This window comes from Galleria mellonella, unplaced genomic scaffold (genome assembly GCF_026898425.1).
Source record: "Galleria mellonella isolate WM207_F2 unplaced genomic scaffold, CSIRO_AGI_GalMel_v1 utg424, whole genome shotgun sequence".
NCBI lineage: Eukaryota > Metazoa > Arthropoda > Insecta > Lepidoptera > Pyralidae > Galleria > Galleria mellonella.
Genome location: NW_026442097.1, coordinates 627,444 through 652,865, shown reverse-complemented (window position 1 = coordinate 652,865; position 25,422 = coordinate 627,444). Strand labels below are relative to the sequence as shown.

General features: G+C 39.7%; 1 protein-coding gene across 3 annotated transcripts in view; it reads left to right on the top strand.

The window, feature by feature from the left end:
• LOC113516416 (uncharacterized) overlaps positions 1-23,041 on the top strand; it is a 28,724-nt gene extending 5,683 nt beyond the window's left edge. Inside the window, exons 1-12 of one of the 3 annotated variants that reach the window (XM_052898366.1) lie at positions 5,379-5,654; positions 6,730-6,908; positions 7,614-7,881; positions 9,299-9,363; positions 11,318-11,421; positions 12,682-12,802; positions 13,377-14,528; positions 15,625-15,892; positions 16,825-16,950; positions 18,078-18,131; positions 18,694-19,310; positions 20,483-23,041. In XM_052898366.1, coding sequence (XP_052754326.1) covers positions 5,522-5,654; positions 6,730-6,908; positions 7,614-7,881; positions 9,299-9,363; positions 11,318-11,421; positions 12,682-12,802; positions 13,377-14,528; positions 15,625-15,892; positions 16,825-16,950; positions 18,078-18,131; positions 18,694-19,310; positions 20,483-21,316 — 3,921 coding nt within the window. In that variant the 5' untranslated portion in view covers positions 5,379-5,521 and the 3' untranslated portion in view covers positions 21,317-23,041. Of the gene's footprint in view, positions 1-43; positions 204-1,270; positions 1,411-1,930; positions 2,148-2,669; positions 2,734-3,735; positions 5,655-6,729; positions 6,909-7,613; positions 7,882-9,298; positions 9,364-11,317; positions 11,422-12,681; positions 12,803-13,376; positions 14,529-15,624; positions 15,893-16,824; positions 16,951-18,077; positions 18,132-18,693; positions 19,311-20,482 lie in introns of those variants that run through there. The other 2 variants (XM_052898367.1, XR_008253240.1) reach the window with 2 other exon arrangements.
• The last annotated feature ends 2,381 nt before the right edge of the window (positions 23,042-25,422 follow it).

Sequence of the window (25,422 nt, the reverse complement as noted above, 5' to 3'; positions counted from 1 at the left end):
AATCCGACTCGCACTTGACTAGCTTTTTTATTACCAATTTCAGGGTTCGCTTATCAGCTATAACGATGTGGAAACTTCGCGCCCTGTTGAATGCTGGCGACAGATACAAGCTGATCGACGGATTTGCCCAGATGACAGATGACGACTGGTTGATAGCGGACGTGCTTCTCATGTATGGAGCCCCCGGGAAGCTTATCACCACTGTAAGTCAGAGATTTTCATTTTAAATACTCTATATAATAGTTTTTTTTTTACAACACAGGGGGCAAACGAGCATGCGACTCACCTGATGGTAAGTGACTACCGCCGCCCATGATCACCCACAACACCAGCGGCATTGCAGGTGTGCTGCCGGCCTTTTAAAAGGGAATATGCTCTTTTCTTGAAGGTTATGTTGTCGTATCGGTTCGGAAATACTGCTGCTGGAAGTTGATTCCAAAGAGTGGTTGTGCGTGGAATAAAGTGCCTTGAAAAACGCACGGTGGAGGACCGCCACTCGTCCAGATGGTTGGGATGAAATTTTAGTTTATGACGGGTTGTACCTATCCTTAGTATTTTTTCTCCATACCTTAAGCTATTTATATATATATATATATATATATATATATATATATATATATATATATATATATATATATATATATATATATATATAAATAGATAAATAAAATAAAGTTTATCAATTTTCTATTTGTTTTATAACAACCCTAGCTGCACGAATACTTTTTACACTCGCTGTATGTGTATTTTTTATGTATTATTGTGTATAATTATTTCAGTATGTTGCTATAATTATGTCACCTGTTTTCCATCACATCTGCCCTTCATATTGCTTTCTGTTTTTACCCAATGGTTAGCTGGCAGAGAATGCCATATGGCATTAAGCTCGCCACTTGTACAAAGTTTTACTGTGTGATAAAGAATAAATAAAGGGTAAACGTAAAATATTATAACAAAACAGTAACTCACAATTAGTGGTTTTGTTTTTGCTTTTTTTCTTTTTTTTTCAATAGATGATGTTCTTTTTATGGATGATAACGGAATGGTAACCCCGCCTGCGCTAACGGTATACGCTGGAGAAGCACTAGTGAGGAATGATAGGTGAGAATGAAAAAGCAGGTCGGTTAGCCCATCGTGATTAATACACCTGCAATTTAGCACGATGGTTTCCAGGGAGACCACATGGAAGTCGACCTGGCAGGATATATATTGCTGGCAATGGGTCTGGCAGTTCGCATTACTAACAATCCCTTCCCCCCTTTTATTACAGACTAACCTGGCGTCCAGAGACCTCCTCAGGCCCCTGGTGACGTTGTTCCACTTGGTGCAAACCTACAAGATCGAGGAGCTGAGCAGCCAAGAGGAGCTGCGGAAGCAATGGTATAACCTCACCAAAAAATACAATGAAGGGTAAATATATTTTTAAAGTTTTTATAGATATGCTTTTGTCCACGGCTTCTACCTAGTTAATCCAACTAGTTAATATAAAAAAAATACTAAGTAATTTTTGAACCTGAATAAATCTAACATAACGGAGTCGCGTATGTATGCCTCGGCTACGCCTCGGCCCACGTTCGTCCATCAATGCCTTAGTTGCTGGCCGCAGCAGTAATGTACTAATACATATATAGATATTACTATATATTGCTTAACCCCTGATATTCGGAGGGGATTGCTAGCAATATACCCAATCAGATCGACCTCCACGTGGTCCCCCCTGGAAATCATCACGTTGAATTCCAAGTCTATTCAACACGATGGGCTAACTGACCTGCCTTTTCATCCTCACCTATCATTCCTCACTGGTGCCCCGCCAGCGTATACCGATAGCGCAGGCGGGGTTACCAATCCATCATCACCCACATAAAAAAACCCCGATATTCAGTTGTACCGCAAACGTTGCTGAGCTGACCCTGCACAAACGTTGTAGAGAGACGATGGCGTCGAGCGTGGTGCTGCAGCGACGCTGGTACGAGCTGAAGCGGACGGCGGGGCGGCGGCTGCGCGCGCGGCTGCGGGCCGGCCCCCGCGGGGCTGCACCACACCCGCTGCACACGGTCATCGCGCGCCGCTTCCCGCGAGCCGTCACCGCGCCGCCCGCGCCCTGGTGGCACCTGCTCAACGAACGCTGCATCTTCTACTTCCAGGTACCCTGTGCTGTTTACACTGGTGCCCTGCACATTGCTTATGTTTTGTTAAGAGAGGTACTGGCTGTAAACCAGCGCTGTGCAGCTGTTCACGTCGCGCTGGGACACTCGCAGCATCAGCTGAGCCGGTTCCTTTTGCCCAGTATGGGACACTTTTTTTGTATATGTTATGTATATTTTATATTGTAATTGTGTGTTTACTGGCAATAATTTTTTTATATTCTATATGATACTTGCTGACGAGGGGGGGGGGGAATAGTTAGTAATGAGGTCAAATTGCTCCATTACTAGCAATATACGCTGTCAGGTTAACCTCCACGCGGTTCCCCCTGGAAACCATCGTGGCTATTTCTAGTTGTGTTCGCTAGAATAGGCTAACAAAAATCAACAAAAAAATATAGTATATATGTATGTATATATATATATATATATATATATATATATATATATATATGTGTGTGTGTGTGTGTGTGTGTGTGTGTGTGTAGTAAAATCACAAGTAAATCATTACATTTGTTTCAGGATACATTACTAACACAAAGAAAAACCGTATGCCGTGTGCCCGCACCTACCAACGACAAATATGGTAAATACAGACTGTGTTCACATTACTGTTCATGCCGCAGCATCTTCATCATTTCAGCCATTATATTGCTGGACATAGGCCTCCCCGTAGACTGCTATAAGGAACGGTCCTGAGTAGTGTCGCCAGGTCCGATTTGTTTTAAATCGGTACATGAGGTCAAAGAAATCGGGATTTAGGATTGCAGATCGGGACAGTGAACTATAACAAGGGATTTTCCACGTGGTCTCCCCTAGAAATCATCGTGCTGAATTCCAAGTGTATTCAACACGTTGGGTAAACTAACCTGTCTTTTCATTTTCACCTATCATCCTTCACTGGTGCCCCGTCAGTGTGTACCGATAGCGTAGGTGGGGTTACCATTCCATTATCACCCATTAAAAAAAATGTGCCCTTACCTTGTAATAGTAGTAGGTTCGATCCCCGTACAATACAATCAGTATTTATGAGTCTGTTCGTATTAGTCTCCTTATCATCATCTCGGCTGCTGAACATAAACCTTCCTCATAGACTGCCATCAGGAACAGTTCCATGCTATTTACATCCACTGTCTCCTTACAATGCATTTAAGGTCGCCGCTCCATCTAGTGGGGGGTCGTCCTAAACTACGTTTGCCCGTACGTGGTCGACACTCAAGAATTATTGTATTGGTCTGGCAATTTTCCATTCTATGTATAATATAAACATATTATATTTTAATGTATGTTATATTAAAAAAAGAAACCCATCAGATATATATGTAGTACAAGTGAGTTTGTTTGATACCTCTAAGCGCCTTAACTACTGAACGGATCACTGTAAATGTGTTCGTATACACTTTTATACTACTATGGTGACTCGAGCCGTATAAGCATACGGCTAGTCGGATGGTAAACGGACTAACCGTAGCCTATGGACGCCTGTAACACCAGAAATGTCACGCGCGCATTAATAATATAATATTATTAACATATTCTGGCCACAAAGACGATGTCGCGGGTAAAAGTTAGTCTATTTATGTTTCAGATTCAGAGGATGACGTCATTCTAGTAGAAAAACAAATAGAAACGATAGACATTTGGAGCGACAACGAGGAAGAGGAACGCCGACTTATTATAGATGAAAGTGCACTGCAGGGAAAAGAAAACGTTAACGGCAACAGTGGTGGACCACACAGTCCTTTAAAAGATACGGAATTACATAAAAAAGACATTGTAACACAAAACGTAGCCAAAGAGACTTATTTGAATAGACAAAACATAGATTTACTTCAGCAGTCAATTATGATCTCAGATTCTATAAAAATGTCCTCGGACAGTACTGTAGAAAATGATGTTATGGAAAAATCAATAACAGGATCGTTTAAAAATAATTCCAATGAAAAAAATCAACAAATAATAACAAACGTTGATATAGCCAAGGAAATTGTAAATTCAACTAAACAATGTGATCATGACTCTTCGAAAGAAATTATAATTGATAATTCAAAATGTGCAAGTTCTTCGGAAAAGACTGTGGAACAATCGAATGAAATACAGGGTAATGTAGATAAGGAAATAACAAATACAAAAATAACTGCGCAAGTAATAGATTCGAATAAAGATGAAAACAGTTCAATTCAACAAACCACGATCACAAATGAAAATAATGCAGTTAGTACAAATAATGAGTCAAATACATTAAATACAAATGAATGCATTAACAATATAGATATGCAAAATGCAAGTGGAAAAGATAATATGAATAATGAGTCGACGAACGAAAATAATGCACCCTTACAAATAAACAAAACGCTCGCTGAAAACGAGGCAATGGATGTACGGAAAGAAATTATAGAAAAACCAAATCTTTCCCAACAAACACCAAATATTGATTCATTAGAAACGACAAACACTAACTCCATTACCAACAATGATCAACCATTAAATTTTAATGAACAATCAAATTTGAATGACGAAAATTCTGTACCCGATAAGGAAAACACTGCTGACAAAGACTCAGAATTAATAAGAGACAATTCAGATGTCAATAAAAATAACCAAGAATCGATCGATGGTAACTTAACTTCAGCAGACAAAGGAATAACAGAATCGACAGATAATAACCTAACCAATCCAGAGTTGGCACAATTAACAAGCACACAATTAGAGTCGGCAAACGAAGATTCAAATATGCACAAACAGACAGATGAATCGCTTTTATTAAGCAATCAAACGACTCCAAATAAAGATGATGCTGATATAAATAACACAGTTGAAGATACCAATGATAAAAATGCACCACAACTTGAAATATCACAATTATCAATAGTAATTCCAACTTCAACAACGGTTAACTGTAGTATAAATGGAAACACACAAGTAACAAGTAGTGAAAATGCACCATCTACGTTAAAACAACCGATAATGCCTCCAAACGAGATCAATACAAAATATGGCATTAATTCTGAAAACGTAACTGATATAAATAAATCTTGTAAATGTACATCAAACGGAGTACTACTTGAACTTCTTAAAAAACCACAAAACACACTTAACAAAACAAATAAAGAATATTTTCAAAGTGTTCAAGGAAATGCCACTATAAATAATAATCCATGTGAAATAGTTAATAACGTTAACGAAATTGGAAAAGAATCAGAGATATCGGAGACATTACAGATACTAGACGATCTGGATCCTGATAAAGCGCAAACTACTCTTATATTCGACTCGGACAGTGATCTCTCTGATGTAGAAAGCACAGTCGCAAATAGCAGTCAGCCTAGTGCAAAAATAACAGGTGATATGATTATGGATGAAATATTAGAGAAATGCGACCTAAACAACTTGATGTATTATTAGGTAACCGTATGAGAGATGGTCCTAGTGGAAATAATAAAAGTAGGGACAAAAATGATGCCTCCAAATCAAGTCAGTCGTCTACAAATGGCGATTTTGTTATTGGTGAGTTATTTATTTATTTGTTTATTGCACAATAGAACTTTGTACAAGTGGCTAGCTTAATGCCATATGGCATTCTCTACCAGCTAACCGTTAGGTAAAAATAGAGTATGAAGGGCAGAGGTGGTGAAAATATGTGACATACTGAAATAATGTATGTTTTTTTTTTTTCTATTATATATTATTCTATTTCATAGATGGAAATCTGGTACATAAAGTTTAGTCATACGTTTGTACAGTTAATATTGTTATTGCCAACTATTTTTGTCATAAACGTTATATATTTTTATTATATGTTATTTTTTATAATTCTGTTATTTTTAATAGCCGTTATTTTTAATAGCGTTTCGTTATTTATGTTATTTAGCGATTGTTCATTGAAATATTTAACTTTTATCAATCTAAACCTGTGATTACCGTTCACAGTTTCTATCCCTAATGTTAATAGTCCATCCTTTGATTTTTTGCGGCATTAAATAGGCATCCACCCTTGCTCACAACATTTATAAATAGATTATTTTATATGTAACTTACAAGTGCAATAAAGAATATATATATATATATATATATATATATATATATATATATATATATATATATATATATATATATATATATATATATATATATATATATATATATATATATATATATATATATATATATATATATATATATATATATATATATATAGATGTTTATTTATTTATTTTATTTTAATATTACATCTGGAATCGATCGATGTCTAGAATAATTAAAAAATATTATATTTATACCATACATTAGCCAATTACAGATTCCTAATTTGATTTCCTAAACAATATTATGATTTTTTTTATAATTTTTTTTTGTTCTAATAACTAACAATAATAATTATGATATAATTGTTATTGTTATTTATAACAACGTTTGTTTTATTTTAAAATAATTTACCACCGCTTATAACAACAATAAACTTGTACCGATTTTATAAATCACGGTCGTAAATATAACCGTTAATAACACACTATTATTAGTTATTAACCAGTTAATTTTCCGTTACACGCTATATTTATAAGCTAGTTATATTATTTTTTAGATGAAAAGCTATTGATGGCCACCGAAATACCTCTAATAAAAATCGACGAGACACAAACCTGGAAGAAATTCGCACGGAATAACTCAATAGACTTGAACAAAATAGACATTGATTTGAGTGTAAACAAATCGACCAGTGAACTGAGGCCAATGAGGAAAGTGGGGCCCGTAGAGGAAATGGTGAGTTCATTGCCAGAGAGAGACTTTGTACAAAAGTCGTTTGCTTGGACACCTCTGTCCCATTCGTGTTTCTACTGTGAAGCAGTTGTGTTTGCATGGCTGTGTTTCGGTTTGAAGGGTGGGATATGGTAGTGAATTTACATGGTACAGAGGAATAAATCTGAGTTCTCAGTAATGGCAACGCATGGGGGGTATCATGGGCGAAACAGTATACTCTGTTATGTCCATGGTACTGGTCATGTCTATAGGCGACGTTTATCACTTACCATCAGGTGGGCCGTCAGCTTGTTTGCCATTCTAAGTTGCATAAAAAATTGCTTAGATTATAAAGAGAGAGTTTTTTTTTTTGTGCCGTTAACTGTCCACTGCTGAACATAGGGCTCCACCTATTGGGGTGTTTTGCCAGTAGATGCCACACTTGGCTTGGTTGGCAACCGCAGTTGGGCTTTGGTTATGTTTTAAAAGAGACGCTGCTGCCCATCCCTTGCTCTCCCTTAGTCACCTCTAATGACACCCACGGGAAGGGAAGGCGTGACCCATTCTATGCCGGGACCACACCCGAATACATATCTAAAAATTATTTCTTTTCTGTGTAGGAGGGAACCCTCGACGTAGTTCGAACTCAGCTCACATTTTTTTTTTAAAGGTGATGGTGTCTTGATTTTTTGGAAAAATAAATAATAACAATGATCCGTTGCTTGTCAGATGAAGTACTGTCGGCCGGTGTGGGTGGTGGTGTCGCGGATGAGTGGGATAACGGGGATGGCGGGCGCGGGGCGGCGTGTACAATTACCCGACTTGGCCGCCCTCCGCCGCCGCCGCCCGCCCACCGCGCACGTCGCGCCGCAACCACACTCGCCACCGTCGTCACACTCGTCACAATCGCCACGTTCGCCACACTCGCCACGCTCGCCCTTCACACCGCACCTGCCGAAATTAGTGGACCTCTCGGAGAGCGACAGCGATACTAGTTGTAAGTCGTATACTTCAAATGCGTCTTAATGGTCGTCACGCTTGCCACATTTGTCGTTAATTAAGAACATTTGATTACGACAGTTATTGTAAATACATAGTAGCTATATAACTGCAGTTTTCACACTCACCACTAATTACCACACTCGCCGCCAAAGGACATCTCAGAAACTTAAATAATTTAAACAGGAAATACAAACAAAAATATATCATGCTATACATACACGCTCCGCCGCGCAAAACAAGCTAGTCACTACTCGAGCAAAAAACTACTATGGCGAGTGTAAGCGACGCACCTCGCACCTCGTAAAATGTTATAATTGTAACCACTAGCGCCATCTGTTAGCATTTGATTGAATTAATGCCGGCGCGCATGCGCCGAACGATATGCCTGTAACACGTGTGTGCACGAGTAGTTAGTTGTTGTTAGTTGTTGTAATGTTTTGTAAATTGATTAAAAAAGTGTCTTGCCAGTGTCCGTTTCATTTTGATAACTACCCAAAAAACATTTTCCAACAACGGTCTGTTACAGCGAGCGAACGAGCGCCTGCCTCATACTGCGATTAGTAAATTACCTACCGACTTGCGAAGCAATATCACTGTTAAAAACATAAAATTTAAACTAAAGCTTATTTACAGTCCAAGCTTGCTGAAACAGCAGAATATTAATGTAAACATTGACATTTGAGAACGAAATGTAAAGTGTCACACACAAGCGCAAGAGGTTTAAGTGGTACTAAAAAATCCAGGTTTTTAATGTATTTATACATGCTAATTAAATAATAAAAAAAAATCTAATTGTTCATCACACTCGTCACACTTACCACACTATCCACAGACTACAGTATAGCTACGTTACTGTAAGTAATTAAGTATTTAGTAGTCTATTAAATCCCACTTATCACTATATTGGAAAACTATAGCCATATTAGCTGTTAATACATTTTTAATTTACCACCATCATCAAATTGATCACAAAAATGAAATATTTCTTCGTGCAATAGTGATATAAACTGTGTTATAGTACTCTTCATTACCACACTGGTCTCACTCGCCTTCATAAATTACTAACAAGTTACAACTTTGAAGCTAATAACTATATTAGCTAATAAGCTTACATAGTAGCATAATAAATTGTCATCACACTCCCCAATCACGTCACTCTGGTGACTATTACCACAATTGTCACACTCTCCACAATCTTCACACTCGTCACTCTCATTACACGCAACATTTATTACATTCACGTTTTCTCCCAAATAACTACAATTTACACATATCACACACTCGCCACACTCGTTACACTCGCCACACTCACCACACTCGCCACACTCACCACATTCGCCACTGTGAAAATGTATAAATTGGTGACCCCAGAGTATATGTAAACAATTATAATGATTTGTATATGTTTCCAGTCGATGATACTGTGGAATATTTGCCGTCCGAGAAACAGCTGTCCGATCTGCTGAAACATTTGACGGTGAGTTTGTATATTTCTTCTAATAATTTTCATGTCACCTTTCCTTTCCCATGGGTGTCGTAAAAGGTGTCTAGGGGTTCTTTAAAGGGGGGAGGGGGTAAAGAGGTTTCTTCAGGGTCGGCAACGTGCGCGTAATACCCCTGGTAATGCAGGTGTTCATAGGCTACGGTAACCGCTTACCGTCAGGTGGACCGTATGCTTGTTAGCCACTTCAGTGGTATATAAAAAAAAATTACTGCTCGAGGGATAGGCAGAAGCGTTCTTCTTAAAACATCACCAAAGCCTAACTGTTGTTACCAACCCGTCTGTCAAACGTAGCAACTACTGGCAAAACCCCCCCAAAGTGATAGGTCTTTCCTTGGGGAGGAGGGTTGTCATATCAGCTTTTATCTGTCCACTGCTGAACATAGCCTACCTTTGGGGGGGGGGGTTGCCAGTAGTTGCCACGCTTGGGAGTCGGTTTGGCAACCGCAGTTAGGCTTTACAATAGTTTTAAGAGGGGCACTGCACATTCTTCCACCTTAAGCTCTCTTAGTCGCCTCTTATGACATGACATGAGAAAGGAACGTGTGGACCATTCTATGCCGGGACCACATGGCAGCATAAGCTATATATTATTAAAAAAAATATGCCCGATATTGTACACACGGCTCTACCCGCTGACATTGATGCTCCTTTCCACTTTGTGTGTCGCTGGAAGAGAACTCTATTAGAGTTAAGCTCGTCTTTGTACATTTACATATCTCTGTCATATTTTTAATTAAAAATTTGTTATAGAAACATATAAAGTATTAAATCATCACCTTCCTACCCTTATTCCAATCATTTTGGGGTCGGCGTAACATGATTTTTTTTTATACAACTTAGAATGGCAAACAAGCTGACCTGATGGTAAATGGTAACCGTCGCCTATAGACATGAGCAGTACCGTGGACATAACAGAGTATACTATTTCGCCCATGATACCCCCCATGCATTGCCATTCCTGAGGACTCAGGTGTTATTCCTCTGTACCCAGTAAATTCACGCCATATCCCACCCTTCAAACCGAAACACAGCCATGCAAACACAACTGCTTCACGGTTGAAACACGAATGGGACAGAGGTATCCAAGCAATCGACTTTTGTACAAAGTCTCCCTCTGGTCTCTTATCCATATTGCAAAAAGATTTGGTTTTTAGTTTTACGACCGGCCGCCTGCCTGACGTCAACCCTCTTTGAGAATGCATTTGTTGGTGGTTTCCGCCACCTACGGTTCGGAGGAAAGGATTGAGGAAAAAAGGAAGGGAACGTTGGAAATGCGTAAAGGAAATTGGTGAATGAGAGGAATAAGGGGCTTGTGTGGGAGAGGAAAGGGGGGGAAGTAGTTGCGGGAAAGACTGGGACACTGCAGCGGCTCGGGAGGCCGGGGTCGCATACCCGTATGCACTTGTTCTAGAATCGGACAGATATCTAGAGAAGAACACCCCTGACGCAAATAAAAATATGTTAATAATTGATAATGATACTAAAAACATATAAAAATATGAACAACTACATTAAATTGCATTAAAATAAAATAAAACATATGGAAATAAAAAAAAATCATTGAAATAATTAAATTAATTTGGGATTTAATTCGAATTTAATTAAATTGATCAAATTGAATTATTGAAATCTTAATGAAAATTTAAGTATTAACGCCCTCGCCGCTTCTAATTGCTGTACCCGACAGGGTCTACAATGTACTTTATCCATTGTTAACATCTTTCATAATAATATTGTAGAATGCAATAAATTGAATTGAATTGAAAATATTAAATAAATAGATAAATAAGTTTTAAAAAAGTTGACAGTTTTTTAATTACTAAATATATAAACTCGAAGTAAACCAAAATTAAAAAACAATACTCATAATGGAGCACTTTGAGTTAGTTTTAAATGTAATATAAATGTGTTTGAATGTGTCCGGCAGAGCCTGGGCGTGGCTGAGAGCGCGGCGGCGTGGCGGCGGCAGCGGCCGACCCCCCCGCGGCGCACACGCAGGCATCCACGTCTGGCACACGTGCACCTCAACTGGTACGTCTAGCTTATATATATTATTCATACCCATATCTTACCACCCTAAGGGAGGGGGAGGGGGGGGGGAAGGGATTGTTAGTAATGGGGTCTAATAGCCCCAATACTGGCAATATACCCTCTCAGGTTGACCTTCACGCGGTTCCCCCTGGAAACCATCATGTTTAATTCTCGTCGAATTCATCATGGTGAGCCAACTGACCTGCATTCATCCTCACCTATCATCCCTCACTGGTGCCTCGTCGGTGTATACCGATAGCGCGGGCGGGGTTACCAATCCATTTTCACCCATTAAAAAAAAAACAGTCTCATTGCTAGCAATCTATCCCACTAGTTCGATCCACACACACTCCCCCTGGAAAACATCGTGGTTAATTCTTGTTGAATCCGTCACGATGGGCTAACTGACTTGCCTTTTATTTTTCTATATCTTCTCTCACTGGTACCCACCCTACCAGCGTATATCGAAAGCGCAGGCGGGGTTGCCATACCATTATCATCTATAAAATAAGAACCATTTTGCTGGTAATACGACTATCAGTCCGCATTATTAACAATCCCCCCCTCCCCACCTCACGATTGTGACTTTTTAATGGATGATAATGGAACGGTAATCCCGCCTGTGCTAACGGTATACACTGGCGGGGCACCAGTGAGGGACGATAGGTGAGAATGAAAAGGCAGGTCAGTTAGCCCATCGTGATGAATACACCTGGAACTCAGCATGATGGTTTCCAGGTGGGACCACGTGGAGGTCGACCTGGTTGGGCATATTACTAACAATGGGACTGGTAATCCTTTTTGCCAAATCCCTCCCCCCCCCTTCCTACCTCACTATTGCGACTAGGCTACAATTATATCATATTCTAACACCATACAGTAAAAAAACAACCAGTAAACCGGGGGGGAAAGGGATTGTTAGTAATGGAGACTGAAAATCCTATTGCTAGCAATATACCCAACCAGGTCGACCTCCTCGCGGTTCTCCCTGGAAACTATCATGGTTAATTCCTGATGAATTCATCACGATGGGCTAACTGACCTGCATTCATTCTCACCTATCATCTTCCACTGGTGCTCCGCCAGCGTATCCCGTTAGCGTAGGCGGGGTTACCATACCATTTGCACCCATCAAAAAAAAAAACAGTAAACCGACGCTCCTCATAGCGAGGGGATTACCACTGGCGGCTCCACGGGAAGGAAGCGGTGGTCCCTTCTATGCCGGGACCACAATACAATTAATTAATATTAATATTCCAGCTCGTGCGATAGATGCTACACGTCCAAGAAGCATCGCTTCGTCAGGGAACAGCACGAGGTGCAGCGCCAGCTGAAGGCCTTGCTGGACTCGCTGCCAAAGTCGGCGCTCGTCGAGACCAGGGTGAGTGGGTTCCTGTCATATGGCTTGTTCTTGAAGTGGAAACTGCAAGAACAAAAGATCATTGAACTCGTGGCACTGTTACCTGACTTCTGTATAAGTATGTACATGTATTGTGTATGTATGTACTAAGGTACATATGCATTGTACAAAATATATATATATATATATATATATATATATATATATACATATATATAGCGACCCGCTCCGGCTTCGCACGTGTGCAATGCCGCACCGCTATGTCTGTATGTATGTATATGGTAAGCAGTTACCGTAGCCTATGAACGCCTGCAATACCAGCGGCATTACACGCGCGTTGGCGATCCTGAAAGTAGTCTCTTAAAAGAACCTCAACAGGAAGCTCATTCCATAACCTGAGTGTTCGTGGGAGAAATCTCTGAAATCGCGTTGTACGCGACGATCTAGGCTGTAGGGTATGAGGGTGTACTCCCTGTCGATGGCGAGCCGTACGATGCTAGAAAGTGGCCGTAGGCATCATATTGAACAATTCCTCTGAGCACAATCCGTTGTACATACGGTAGAACGTGGTTAATTAATTAATTATTTCCTCCAGAAACCAACGAGCGAGACAGAACAAGATCCCGACTACCGCGTCAAATCTAAGAAGCGCAAGAAGAAAAAGCAGTCGGAGACAACGACGAGGACAGCGCTCAAACCGCCGTCGCACGACGACTACCAGGAGTGGATCAGACAGAAGAACATACACCAGAGATTCTTCCAACTACCCTCAATTGAATCGCAAAGGAACAAAGCCCAGAAGGAAACGAGCCATAGTATCAACGCAAGAGGAATAAACAATCAGATGCAACCGACACATTCGAGAAGTAATTCAAACATAACGACTGTAAATCTCGCAACAAATTGTCCAACAAATCCACTGCGCGACATTTTAAAACAACGCCTAAACGAGAGATTAGAGTGTAAACAATCAGAAATATCAATGATGAAACCTAATGTAGACAGGAAAACAATAATATTCGACGAGAGTTTCCGCCAGAGAATGGTCAAATCTCTAACAGATATGGCCACCAAAATAACCTCCCAAGACAAATCTAACATTAATGATCAAGCCACGAATAATGTTGCCTCAAAGAGTATAGACGTTGACAGCACCGACCAGATGGTGATTGGACAATGTGCTGAAACAGCTCGGCTAAACGTTAAAAAGGTTATCGAACATATTGTAGGAGGCCAATATCTTGGTAGTATCATCGATGATGGAAATGTGGTGATACCTAGCGGCGGTAAACAGATCAATCGTCTAGACGTCAGACGTGTAATAGAACAAATAATAGGTGGACAGAGTCTGGGACGGATCATTGACCTAGATAACGTGGATACTGGTGATAGAACTAAAGTTGGTGGTCAAGCGATGGATGGAACAAATGTCGAGCAAAGAGCTCAAGATGTTGACAGTATGATTGACAGAGTCGTCGATGAAATTATAACAGATCCGACTGGAATAGTAAACGATGCAAATGTAAAACACAATTTTAAAATAAAAGTGTCTATTGTAAATATGGATTCGACCGAGGATAAATATTTCGAAGTGCCCATAGTGAATGGACCTGACCCGAACGGTTATAATGGTGGATCGACTAATGATGTTTGTGTTGATTCGAACAGTGATGAGCCACGGGTGTGTGTCGATGAAACGCCTATGTCAATTAAAATAACTAGTGTGTTTTCATTGGCAGACGCAAAGGTATAATTTTAACCTTCATCTAATTTCATATCTCTTAATATAACTCCCTTATCGTATCCTTAATCCTTACTAACATTATAAACTCGACTACACCAGTTTGTTATGTCATAGTTTTTTTTTTTGATGGGTGAAAATGGTATGGTAACTCCGCCTGCGCTAACGGGATACGCTGGCGGAGCACCAGTGAAGGGTGATAGATGAGAATGAAAACAGGCCAGTTAGCCCATCATGATGAATTCATCAGGAATTAACCATGATAGTTTCCAGGGGGTACCGCGAGGAGATCGACCTGGTTGGGTATATTGTTAGCAGTGGGATTCTCAGTCTCTATTACTAACAATCCCTTTCCCCCGTTATGGCATAGTTTAAATTCAAGTCACCTCTCTTCAAATAGACTTGTTTACAAGCACGTTTTAAATCGTCATTCCTTTACGACACAATGCGCAGGGTTCGTAAAGTTGTTATCTGTTGAGAGGAGACCGCGAGAGACTCAACAGTCACTCTTTTAAATCTCTGTTAACATTATGTGTGTATTTATTTAAACGTACTATGTCTAAAGTTACATGGTCATTAAAAAGCCCGCGCATGATCCACTAACACCGTGCACGTTTGTCGTTCAAGTAATCGTTTAGAGTGTAACAGGCTTTGTTCAATAAGTGTTTTTTATAACAGTTTTAAACTTATTAAAAGGTAGATCCAAAATATCCTTCGGTATCTTATTATAACATTTAATGCCCGTTCCCATAAAAGACCTATGACTTTTTCTAAACGATACTTCGGAACAGCAAACCCAGTAAATTCTCTACTGTACTCTGTACCCTGTAAATTCACTAGCGTGAATTTACTGAGTACAGAGGAATAACACCTGAGTCCTCAGGAATGGCAACGCATGGGAGGTATCATGGGCGAAACGGTATACTCTGTTATGTCCACGGTACTGCTCATGTCTATAGGCGACGGTTACCACTTTCCATCAGGTGGACCGTCAGCTCGTTTGCCATTATAAGTTGTATAAAAAAATAATAGGCAAGTTTGTATTTGTATCTAGTGTTAAGATTATTGAAATCGCTGTCATTATTATTATATTACCTTACAGACTGATGATAAATCAACAAAGGAAAGTAGTAAATCATCAGACCCGAACATCACAGATTGCAATGCAAGGAAACGATGCCACTCGGCCATTGGTCAAACGGGAATAGATGAGAACACAAATAAGAATATGTACGACGGGGAAAGTGGAAAAAGGAAATACAAAACGGACTTTAAATTGACGAGGAATACGCAACAGAGTCTGGAGGTGGACTCCGGTACGATCGGTCAAGTGCGAGTCTCGCAGAACCTCGGTCTGACCATACTAGTTGGTGAGTAGTATTTCATGTACTAATCGGTAATAACGGAATGGTAACCCCACTTGCCCGGGGGGAAAGGGATTGTTAGTAATGGAGCCTATTACTAGCAATACACCCTGTCAGGTCGACCTCCACACGGTTCCCCCTGGAAACCATCGTGACAAATTCTAGTTTAATTCGTCAGGATGGGCCAACTGACCTACTATCATCTTCATCTGTCATCCCTCACTGGTGCCCCGCCAGTGTATACCAATAGCGCAGACGGGGTTACCATACCATTATCACCCATTAAAAAAAACCGACTTGCCCTTGCGCCTACTGCCGTTTGGTCCTGGCATAGAATAGGCCACCCCTTCTTTTCCCGTGGGTGTCGTAAGAGGCGACTAAGGGAGGGCGAGGGATGGACAGCAGCGTCTCTCTTAAAACATCTCTGAAAACCTAACTGCGGTTGCCAATCCGCCTGCCAAGCGTGGTAACTACTGGCAAAACTCCCCTTACGGGGCAGACCTATGTTCAGCAGTGGACAGTCAGTTTTTGGGAGGGATACACCTATTTAGTGACTAATGTTCAACATTTGGCTAATGGTGTTTTCCATCACTGGAAAGGTACCAGAGGGACCTGAAAAAGTCATTTACTTAGGCACCTCTGTCCCATTTGTGTTTCTACCGTGAAGCAGTTGTATTTGCATTGCTGTGTTTCGGTTTGAAAGGTGGGATATGGCGTGAATTTACTGGATACAGAGGAATAACACCTGAGTCCTCAGGAATGTCAACGCATGGGGGTATCATGGGCGAAACAGTATACTCAGTTATGTCCATGGTACTGTTCATGTCTATAGGCGACGGTTACAACTTTCTATGAGGTAGACCGTCAGCTTGTTTGCTATTCTAAGTTGCATGAAAAAAATCTGGGAATATATGTCTAAACTTTAATTTCTTTGAAAGCACAAGAGGCCAATAACGCCGTATCACTTGCGGCTCGCGGACAAACCTCACCAAACCGACGCCAGCACGATAGCAGTAGTTCAAACGGGTCGGATGATTCATCATCGGTAGACTCCACCTTGAGTGGTAAGAATTATGATGGAAATACCAAACAACGCCCTCTAGTTTTAAACTAAGCAGAGTTTTTAAGAGAGGACTTTTTTTGTTGCTTATAATGGTAAACAAACTGACGGCCCGCCTGATGGAAAGTAGTAACTTATGGACATAAACAGCTTTGTCTATGGTACTGCTCGTGTCTATAGGCGACGGTTACCACTTTCCATCAGGTGGGCCGTCAGCTTGTTTGCCATTCTAAGTGATATAAAAACACAGCACCCATGGATTTCATAGAATACACTGTGACGCCCATGGTAGCCTGATGAGAATCCATTACCGAGTAATAAGGCGTGTCATCTATTCTCTCTAATTTCACTGCCATATTCTACCCTTCAAAACTAAACACAGGGGGGAAGAGATTGTTAGTACTCTAGATTGCTAGTCCTATTGCTAGCAATATACCCTGTCAGGTCGATTTCCACGTCGTTCCCCCTGGAAACAATCGTGCTGAATTCCAGGCATATTCATCACGACGGATTAGGGGGAAAGGGATTGTTAGTAATGGAGACTGAGAATCCCATTGCTAGCAATATACCCAACCAGGTCGACCTCCTCGCGGTTCCCCCTGAAACTATCATGGTTAATTCCTGATGAGTTTATCATGATGGGCTAACTGGCCTGTTTTCATTCTCATCGATCACCCTTCACTGGTGCTCCGCCAGCGTATACCGTTAGCGCAGGCGGGGTTACCATACCATTTTCACCCATCAAAAAAATCCTACCATGAGCGGTCAAATGACCGCTTTAAAATAAAGTATGTATCTTAATATAGAAAGAGATTTTAGCCAATTGGATAGTAAACAAGTGAATAATAGTAAGTTGTAAATATTGAAAAATGGGTTGTATGTATATTATAGGGAAATTCAATAAGTTGCATGGTGATACAGTAACGTCATACATGAATTTTTTTTAAATTAAATTTCAAAAACGGTCGCTTGGTAGGTTTAGTGTTAAGAGAGATATTGCTGTCCATGCCTCGTCCATCAATAAGGGCCAATCAATAATGAAATACCTATCTATCGGTCTACCCGTGCGAAGTCGGGGCGAATCGCTAGTGATTGTAATGTACTGTAAATCCCAACTTTCCTATTGTTTAGATGACGAGGAAAACGATCCAACATGGAGTCAGCCGCCGTCGAAAAAGAAAAAAGGTAAATTATTTAGATTTTATATTCTAAATTGTTTGTTTGTAACACTTTATTGTACAGTAAACTCTTAAATTATAGCGTACAGAGTTCTTGAGAAAAGAATGAGTACATTGGCGGACTTATCCCATAAAAGGATTCTCTTCCAGTCAACTTTTGAATGGCTGGTAGCAATTGTGTGGATTGGTGGAGACAAAATTCTTTTTTAAGAACTCTGTGTCCTGTAATATAAGTAACAAACAAACAAACTAACGATTCTGATCCATTATCATCATCATCTCAGCCATTATCTGTCCACTGCTGGACATAGGCCTCCCACATAGACTGCCATAAGGAGCGGTCCTGAGCCACCTGCATCATCTGACTCCATGCAATGCATCTGAGATCGTCACTCAATCTAGTGGGGTGTCATCCTACACTGTGTTTACCTGTACGCGATCGCCACTCAAGAACTTTTCTGGACCATCGGTTGTCGGTTCTTAGAGCTATGTGACCAGCCCATTGCCACTCCAGCTTGCTTATCCTTCCGATTGTACCCTGTTAATTTCGTTTATTTCTTCTAATTCAGGACCACCTCGAGTGTCCACGCACGTCTCACCAAACATGTGCAGCATGGAGATCGACAATATACTCATCCCACCAATCCCCGTCGAGAAATTCATACAAGAACGAGAATCCGAGTTACCTAGCCTAGTAGTTTTGTGCATAGATCGTTCGAAACCTATATGGAAACTGTTAGACGAGAATCTAGTGGTTACAGACTATGTGATACCGATTTTGGAGCCGACCTACTGGTCTACCGGACCGTTGGGGAAGACCGCCATGTTGATTTTCCCTGATTCGCAGGAATCTACACACAACCAGACAGGTCAAAGTGGTAATCTGACTAGTCAAAGTAATAACCAGATGAGTCAAATTTGGAACCAGACGAGTCAAAGTGGAAACCAGACGAGTCAAAGTGGAAACCAGACGAGTCAAAGTGGAAACCAGACGAATCAAAGTGGAAACCAGACGAGTCAAAATGGAAACCAGACGAGTCAAAGTGGTACTGGTACTTCGAAAATATCCACAAATGTATACACTAACAGCGACGGTACAACAGTCCTTTTGCAAGCTCCCGATGAAGTTTGCATAGACAACAATGTATATAAGAAGTTACATAACATTCCATTAGTCTACGGTCGGGTAAGTTCGTTTTTTATACTATCCATAGATGTTACAGATTACCTTTATTATCATCATCATCATCACCGTTTTCTAATTGGGTATACACTGGCGGGGCACCAATGAGAAATGATAGGTGAAGATGAAAGCAGGTCAGTTGGGCCATCGAGACAAATTCCACATTAACCACAATGGTTTTTAGGGGAAACCGCGTGGATATTGACATGATAGGATATGTGATTAGCAATGGGACTGTTAGACCCTATTGCTAACAATATCTTTCCCTTCAGACTATGGTATTATGCCCCTGTACAGTATTCACTGCCATATCACACCCTTCAAACAGAAACACAGCCATACAAGCGCAGGTAGTTGACAGCAATAATACAAACAATAAATTAAGTAGTTCAAGTGTTCTTATTTATAACGTATTCGTGACTCCTGTCAAGCTGTTTATAATTACTCCTCTCCATCCAAAGGTTGCCTGCAAGAGATCGCTCTTAGCGATAAGGTCGCCCATTGTTTTCTCATTGTGATTATTTCTTGTAATTATTTATATTTATAATAAGTTTACTTTTTTTTTCATACAACTTAGAATGGCTAACAAGCTGACGGCCCACCTGCTGGAAAGTGATAATCATCGCCTATAGACATGAGCCGTACCATGGACATAACAGAGTATACTGTTTCGCCCATGATACCTCCCATGCGTTGCCCTTCCTGAGGACTTAGGTGTTATTCCTCTGTACCTTGTAAATTCACATCATATCCCACCCTTCAAACCGAAACACAGCCATGCAAACACAACTGCTTCACGGTAGAAACACGAATGGGACAGAGGTACCCAAGCAATCGACTTTTGTACAAAGTCTCCCTCTGGTAAATTACTATAGTAATCTTATGGAGGAAATAATAAAGAGTATCTATCTATAAAAATAAATATTGAGAAACAAATTTCTCCAATTTTAAAGAAACACCAACATAAGCATCCTTTTAATATAATAAATGCGAAAATTTGTAATAATTGATAAATGATGTTTGCTACTTTGTCACGCTAAAACTGCTGAACGGATTTTAATGAAATTTGATACACGGGTAGGTTAGCACATTGGATACTGTATGATACTTGGATATGTACTGATTCACGCGGGTGGAACCGCAAAACACAACTAGTAATCTGTATTTATCAACAGGTGAAGTACGTTATATCGGACAGAAGTATTTGTGAGATCCTCGGACAGAAGAACGTACCAATAGAGTTGTACTCATTAAGAACAGGCAAGGTGACGCCAACCTGTCGGATGGCGGGCTCCAACATTGTCCCCAGCGAAACCCCCGTTCAAAATGTCTCTAAACTCACCCACAACCCAGCGGTCCAAAATTCTCCCGAGTCCGCCCCTACAAAGAAACCGGCAGGTCGACAACCACCAGCTCTTTTGCCTTTGTCATCCTTCAAAGAACTAGAAGATAAACAAATCCCAGGCCCATCCCCTGTAGTCTGTATAAACACTAAGCCAATATTGGCTCAATCCAATCCTGTCACCACCGCAATGCCATCAACGAGTTTTCTACAAAGCTCTCTAGTCACGGTCGCTCCCACAACCAATTCTCTCTTCCGGCCACCAATCATCAACCAAGCTCCCATTCGACCCACTTTCATCTCTATCAACCCATTAGAAAGAGTTCCCGTGAGTCCCTTCATTTCCCCTGTCATACCGTCCATTGGACAGACATCTTTCTGTCTTGCCTCCAATAACACGTTACTTCCAAATCCAGTACGAGGTAACCTTATAGAGGTAAGATATAAACCTGCCCCTTGGTTGAACACTCGGTCTTCACTTAAACCATCTGTAAATAACTCTGACGTAGTAACCACGCTGTCCACTACACAAACACAACCCAGGATCTCAGTAAAATCTTTTGCCAGAGAAGTAAATGCCGATTCACCGCCCGTAGTTCGAACATTTATCACACAACACTCTTATCTTTCTAATAGTTTACCATCAACTAGTTTAACGGAGAAATAGTATTAAAATCCACTATCTAAGCTATTTATGGCTTCAATAAATGTATGTATAGATATCATAAATTTTAATAGATAGATAGAACCTAAGAACAAGGTATTATATAGAATTACTCCTTTCTTCTTATGCAAATATAATTAGTAAAAAAAAAAAATGACGAAGGATACACCTGTTGTCATTTTTCTCAATTCATAGCAGGCTAGTGTGTAGAAAATGTTTGATATGTCAATTATTTGTCAATGACAAATTTTACATTACTAGATTATATAGTCGACACAGTTTATGTAGAAAGTATGCAAGCAGGTTGCATCTAGAATTTGGTAGGGTTATACTCCCGTATGACATTTTCTGTACACTAGCCTGCTATGAATTGACAAAAATACCAACTGATAACAATCCTTCGTCCTCTTTTTACTAATTATATTGGCGTAAGAAGAAAGGAGACAACCATATACAGTTTTTATTTTATCATTCCTTTATAATTCCTTGTTCTTAGTGAAAAATAAAACTAATTTAAGTACACTTTGTTTAGAAAATCTCTACAAGATGGCAAGTGTTTCATTGTGTGTTCTAATAAGGAATGTAATAAAATATAAGATGTAAACCAAATGTCGTATTATAATAAAGTAAGTTAAAACTGTACATACATACAAATATACATTTGAAGCTTGTTTCGGTGTATTTATTATATATATATGTATAGTATGCATCCGTTTTCGTTTTGTAAATAAATAATCATAGTTTATATACTGCATTACAATGCAAAGCAAATTCTGTAACTAGGTAATAGTTGTTTTTTTTTTTTATTTTATTATCAATAAAAATACAAGTTACAGAAATTATGTTACATTAGCATTCAGAAACGACGTAGGTTTATATTAATACTAAATACATTCAAAATATTTAAATTGTATTAAAACCATGCAAGAAGTATCGTTTCAATTTATACTTGATGTTGCTAATAGTAATGTTATCTCGTACATCGGTGGGTAGTACATTAATAAATCGAGGAACCAGGTAGTCAGCCGTACGCTCACCATAACAGTTATTTACGCGAGCGCTATTGGTACAAAGTTGCTTCCGTGCGTCCGTGTATGTGGCTGCATTACTCTGTGCGACGAGGACTTTTTTTTTTTAAATATTGGCGCCAATTTCTATTTTAGAACAAAGATTTGGAGCTATCAACGATTTCTATGCGGGTTCTTTTTAGCAATTTAACATTATTAATCAATTAATTAAAATTAGAAATTATTTCTATTTTTAAATTTTGTGTTGTCTTTTAAAATTGTGACTTTAATTATTGGCGCCAAAAGTTTTTTTTTTTTTTTTTATATTACAAACAGTCGAAGACAAGTAACATCAGACGTGTCGATTACAGTAATTAGTGTCATCTCGTATATCATGTCTGAGTCAAATACCAAGTTTTTAATTTTCTCTAAAAAACTTGCTAAGTCTCACTAAAATTATGCTTAGATCGAGCAGACGAAGGACGAAATCTGTGTTACATGATATATTGTATAAAAATAAGACAAAGTTGCTTTGCTTAACACGTTGAATGTCAAGCTATTAATCTATGTCAGACAAGAAGTCCCTCGTCTGCTTAAATATAATTTCTAATCTGTATTAAGTTTTTTTTTTTCTATTGTTAAATAGGTAAATTGTGTATTGTGTCATATAGAATTAAACGCACTACTTATACCTAATGTTGATGGTTTTAGTGGAACTGTACACGGTCTTTTATTTATTTCATTAATTAGTGATATTTATTTGCAAGAAACATGGTAAGTATATATAAATGTTAACCCTTCTTTGCATGTTTTTTTTTATTGATGAAATAAATCAAGGTGATATAATTCATGTTCAAAATTAAAAAATTTGACCGCTATGTTTTTTTTTTCAACATTGGACGTTAAAAAGGTATCCAGACACGATCAACTTAAATTGAACTTGTTCTTTTATATAATTTTTGGGCATTCAATGTTATGATGGAAATTTCCACCATTATGCAAAGAAGGGTTAATAATACAGTGAACGCTCTATATAAGCAACATTCTTTATATTTTATTTATTCTACTCAGCTTAGTTAGTAAAAGAAATAAGTAAAAATATTTTCCAGACGCTAAGTATTTTTATACGCCTTTTTTTCCTATTTTTCCCAATAAGATTTTTTTTATTGAAATTGGTTCAGATGAGTTGCTTATATAGAGCGTTTATTGTGTATAGAACTGCCGTGTGGTTCCGGCATAGAATAGGCCACCCTTTCCTTTACCGTGGGTGTCGTAAGAGGCGACTAAGGGAGCTTATGGTGGAGTGATGGACAGTAGAGTGCCTCTTAAAACATCAAAAGCCAAACAGCGGTTGCCAATGCGCATGCCAAGCGTGGCAACTACTGGCAAAGTCCCCCGTTATGGGGGAGGCCTATGTTTAACAGTGGACGATTGACGACTGCTACGATTGTGTATCGATTGTTCAAACTTGAAAGATAATATTATTTTCTCAAACATGCTTAGAAATGTAAGCATTATTTTGACAATCTTCTTCGTGATAAATCAAAATTTCCGTACTGGCCAGATACATGCGGGCAGCGGCCGGCAAAAGTTGTATGAAAATCCGTATCTGTCGTGTTTTGCGGCCAGATAAATTACTATGTAGACTCATATCTGTCCTGTAATTTAAAAATGGAATGACCTTTTACTTCGAAACATAACTAATAAGGAGGTAACCAATAAAAGGTTTTATTTAAATTTCGATCTGGCTTGCAAATAGAAAGCTGTTTATTGAAAAAAAAAACAAAGTAACATTATGGCGCGTGAAAACGTATTATTGTTCGTTATTCGTCATTGAACTTAAAAAGTAAAATTGTGTTTTTGTTTTCCGCGCATTGTTTGAGAAAAGTACTATACAAGCTTTGGCCACAACTAGGCATTGATGGACTCACGTATGTGTGCCTCGGCTACGCCTTGGCCCACATTTGCACGTTCGTCCATCAATGCCTCAGTTGCTGGCCGCTGCAGTAACGTACTATATTACAATAAAAAAAGATAGACATGACGGATAAATTAAGACTTAGTACCATAAAAAGGAGAAGGGGATTTTAATAATAACGTCTAACAGCTCCTTATTAGGTCGACTTCCACGTGGTTCCCCCTGGAAAGTATCGTGAACAATTCTTGTTGGAATCGTTACGATGGGCTAACTGACCTACTTCATACTCACCTATCATTCTTCACTGGTGCCCCGCCGGTGTATACCGATAGCGCGGGTGGTGTTACCATTTCATTATCACCCATTAAAAAAAAAGTACCGTACGTGGATAGATAGTGGTACCACAGATACTAGTTAACTCGTTCGCTCACAAATATTACAAATGTATTAAAAGTATAAGGCCACTGGATATGTCCGATTGTTGCACGGATGTAGCTAGAGGTCACCAGTTTGAATCCATATGTGGACTGTATGTATACGAGGTCTGTCCGGAAAGTTCGTATAAAAGTGTTCTGGAATGCGAGAAAGAGGAGTGGGGAGGCCAGGTAAGCGCAGGACCCCTTCCTTATGTCCCTAACAATGCTTCAGTTCTGGTCTGACCGCCGTGCGGTGCGAACTGGCTTGTCACGCCATCTGTGAAGTTACCTCTTAACGAAACCCCGTCGGCATGGAGCCCGCTTCCGTTGAAGAGCAGCGCGTCGTAATCAAGTTTCTCTCGAAACTCGGCAAGAATGGCCGTGAAATTTTTGCCGATCTCAGAACAGTTTATGGGGATGATGCTGTGAAGGAACCAACCGTCCACAAGTGGCTAAAAAGATTCAGAGAGGGCCGAGAAAGCGTTCAAGATGACCCACGTTCAGGACGTCCTTCCACTTCACATTCCGACGAAAACGTGGAAAGAATTCGAACTTGTGTTAATGGGGACCGTCGTTTAACGGTCAGACAGGTGGCTGAAGAGCTTAATTTGGGCAAAACCGTGGTCCACGAAATTCTAAGAAACGAACTTCAAATGAAAAAAATTTGCGCCAAGATCGTTCCCAAGCTTTTGTCCCCGGATCAAAAATCACGAAGAGTTGCTTGCTGTGAGGACTGGTTGGAAGCCGAAGAGAATGGTGACTTTTTGA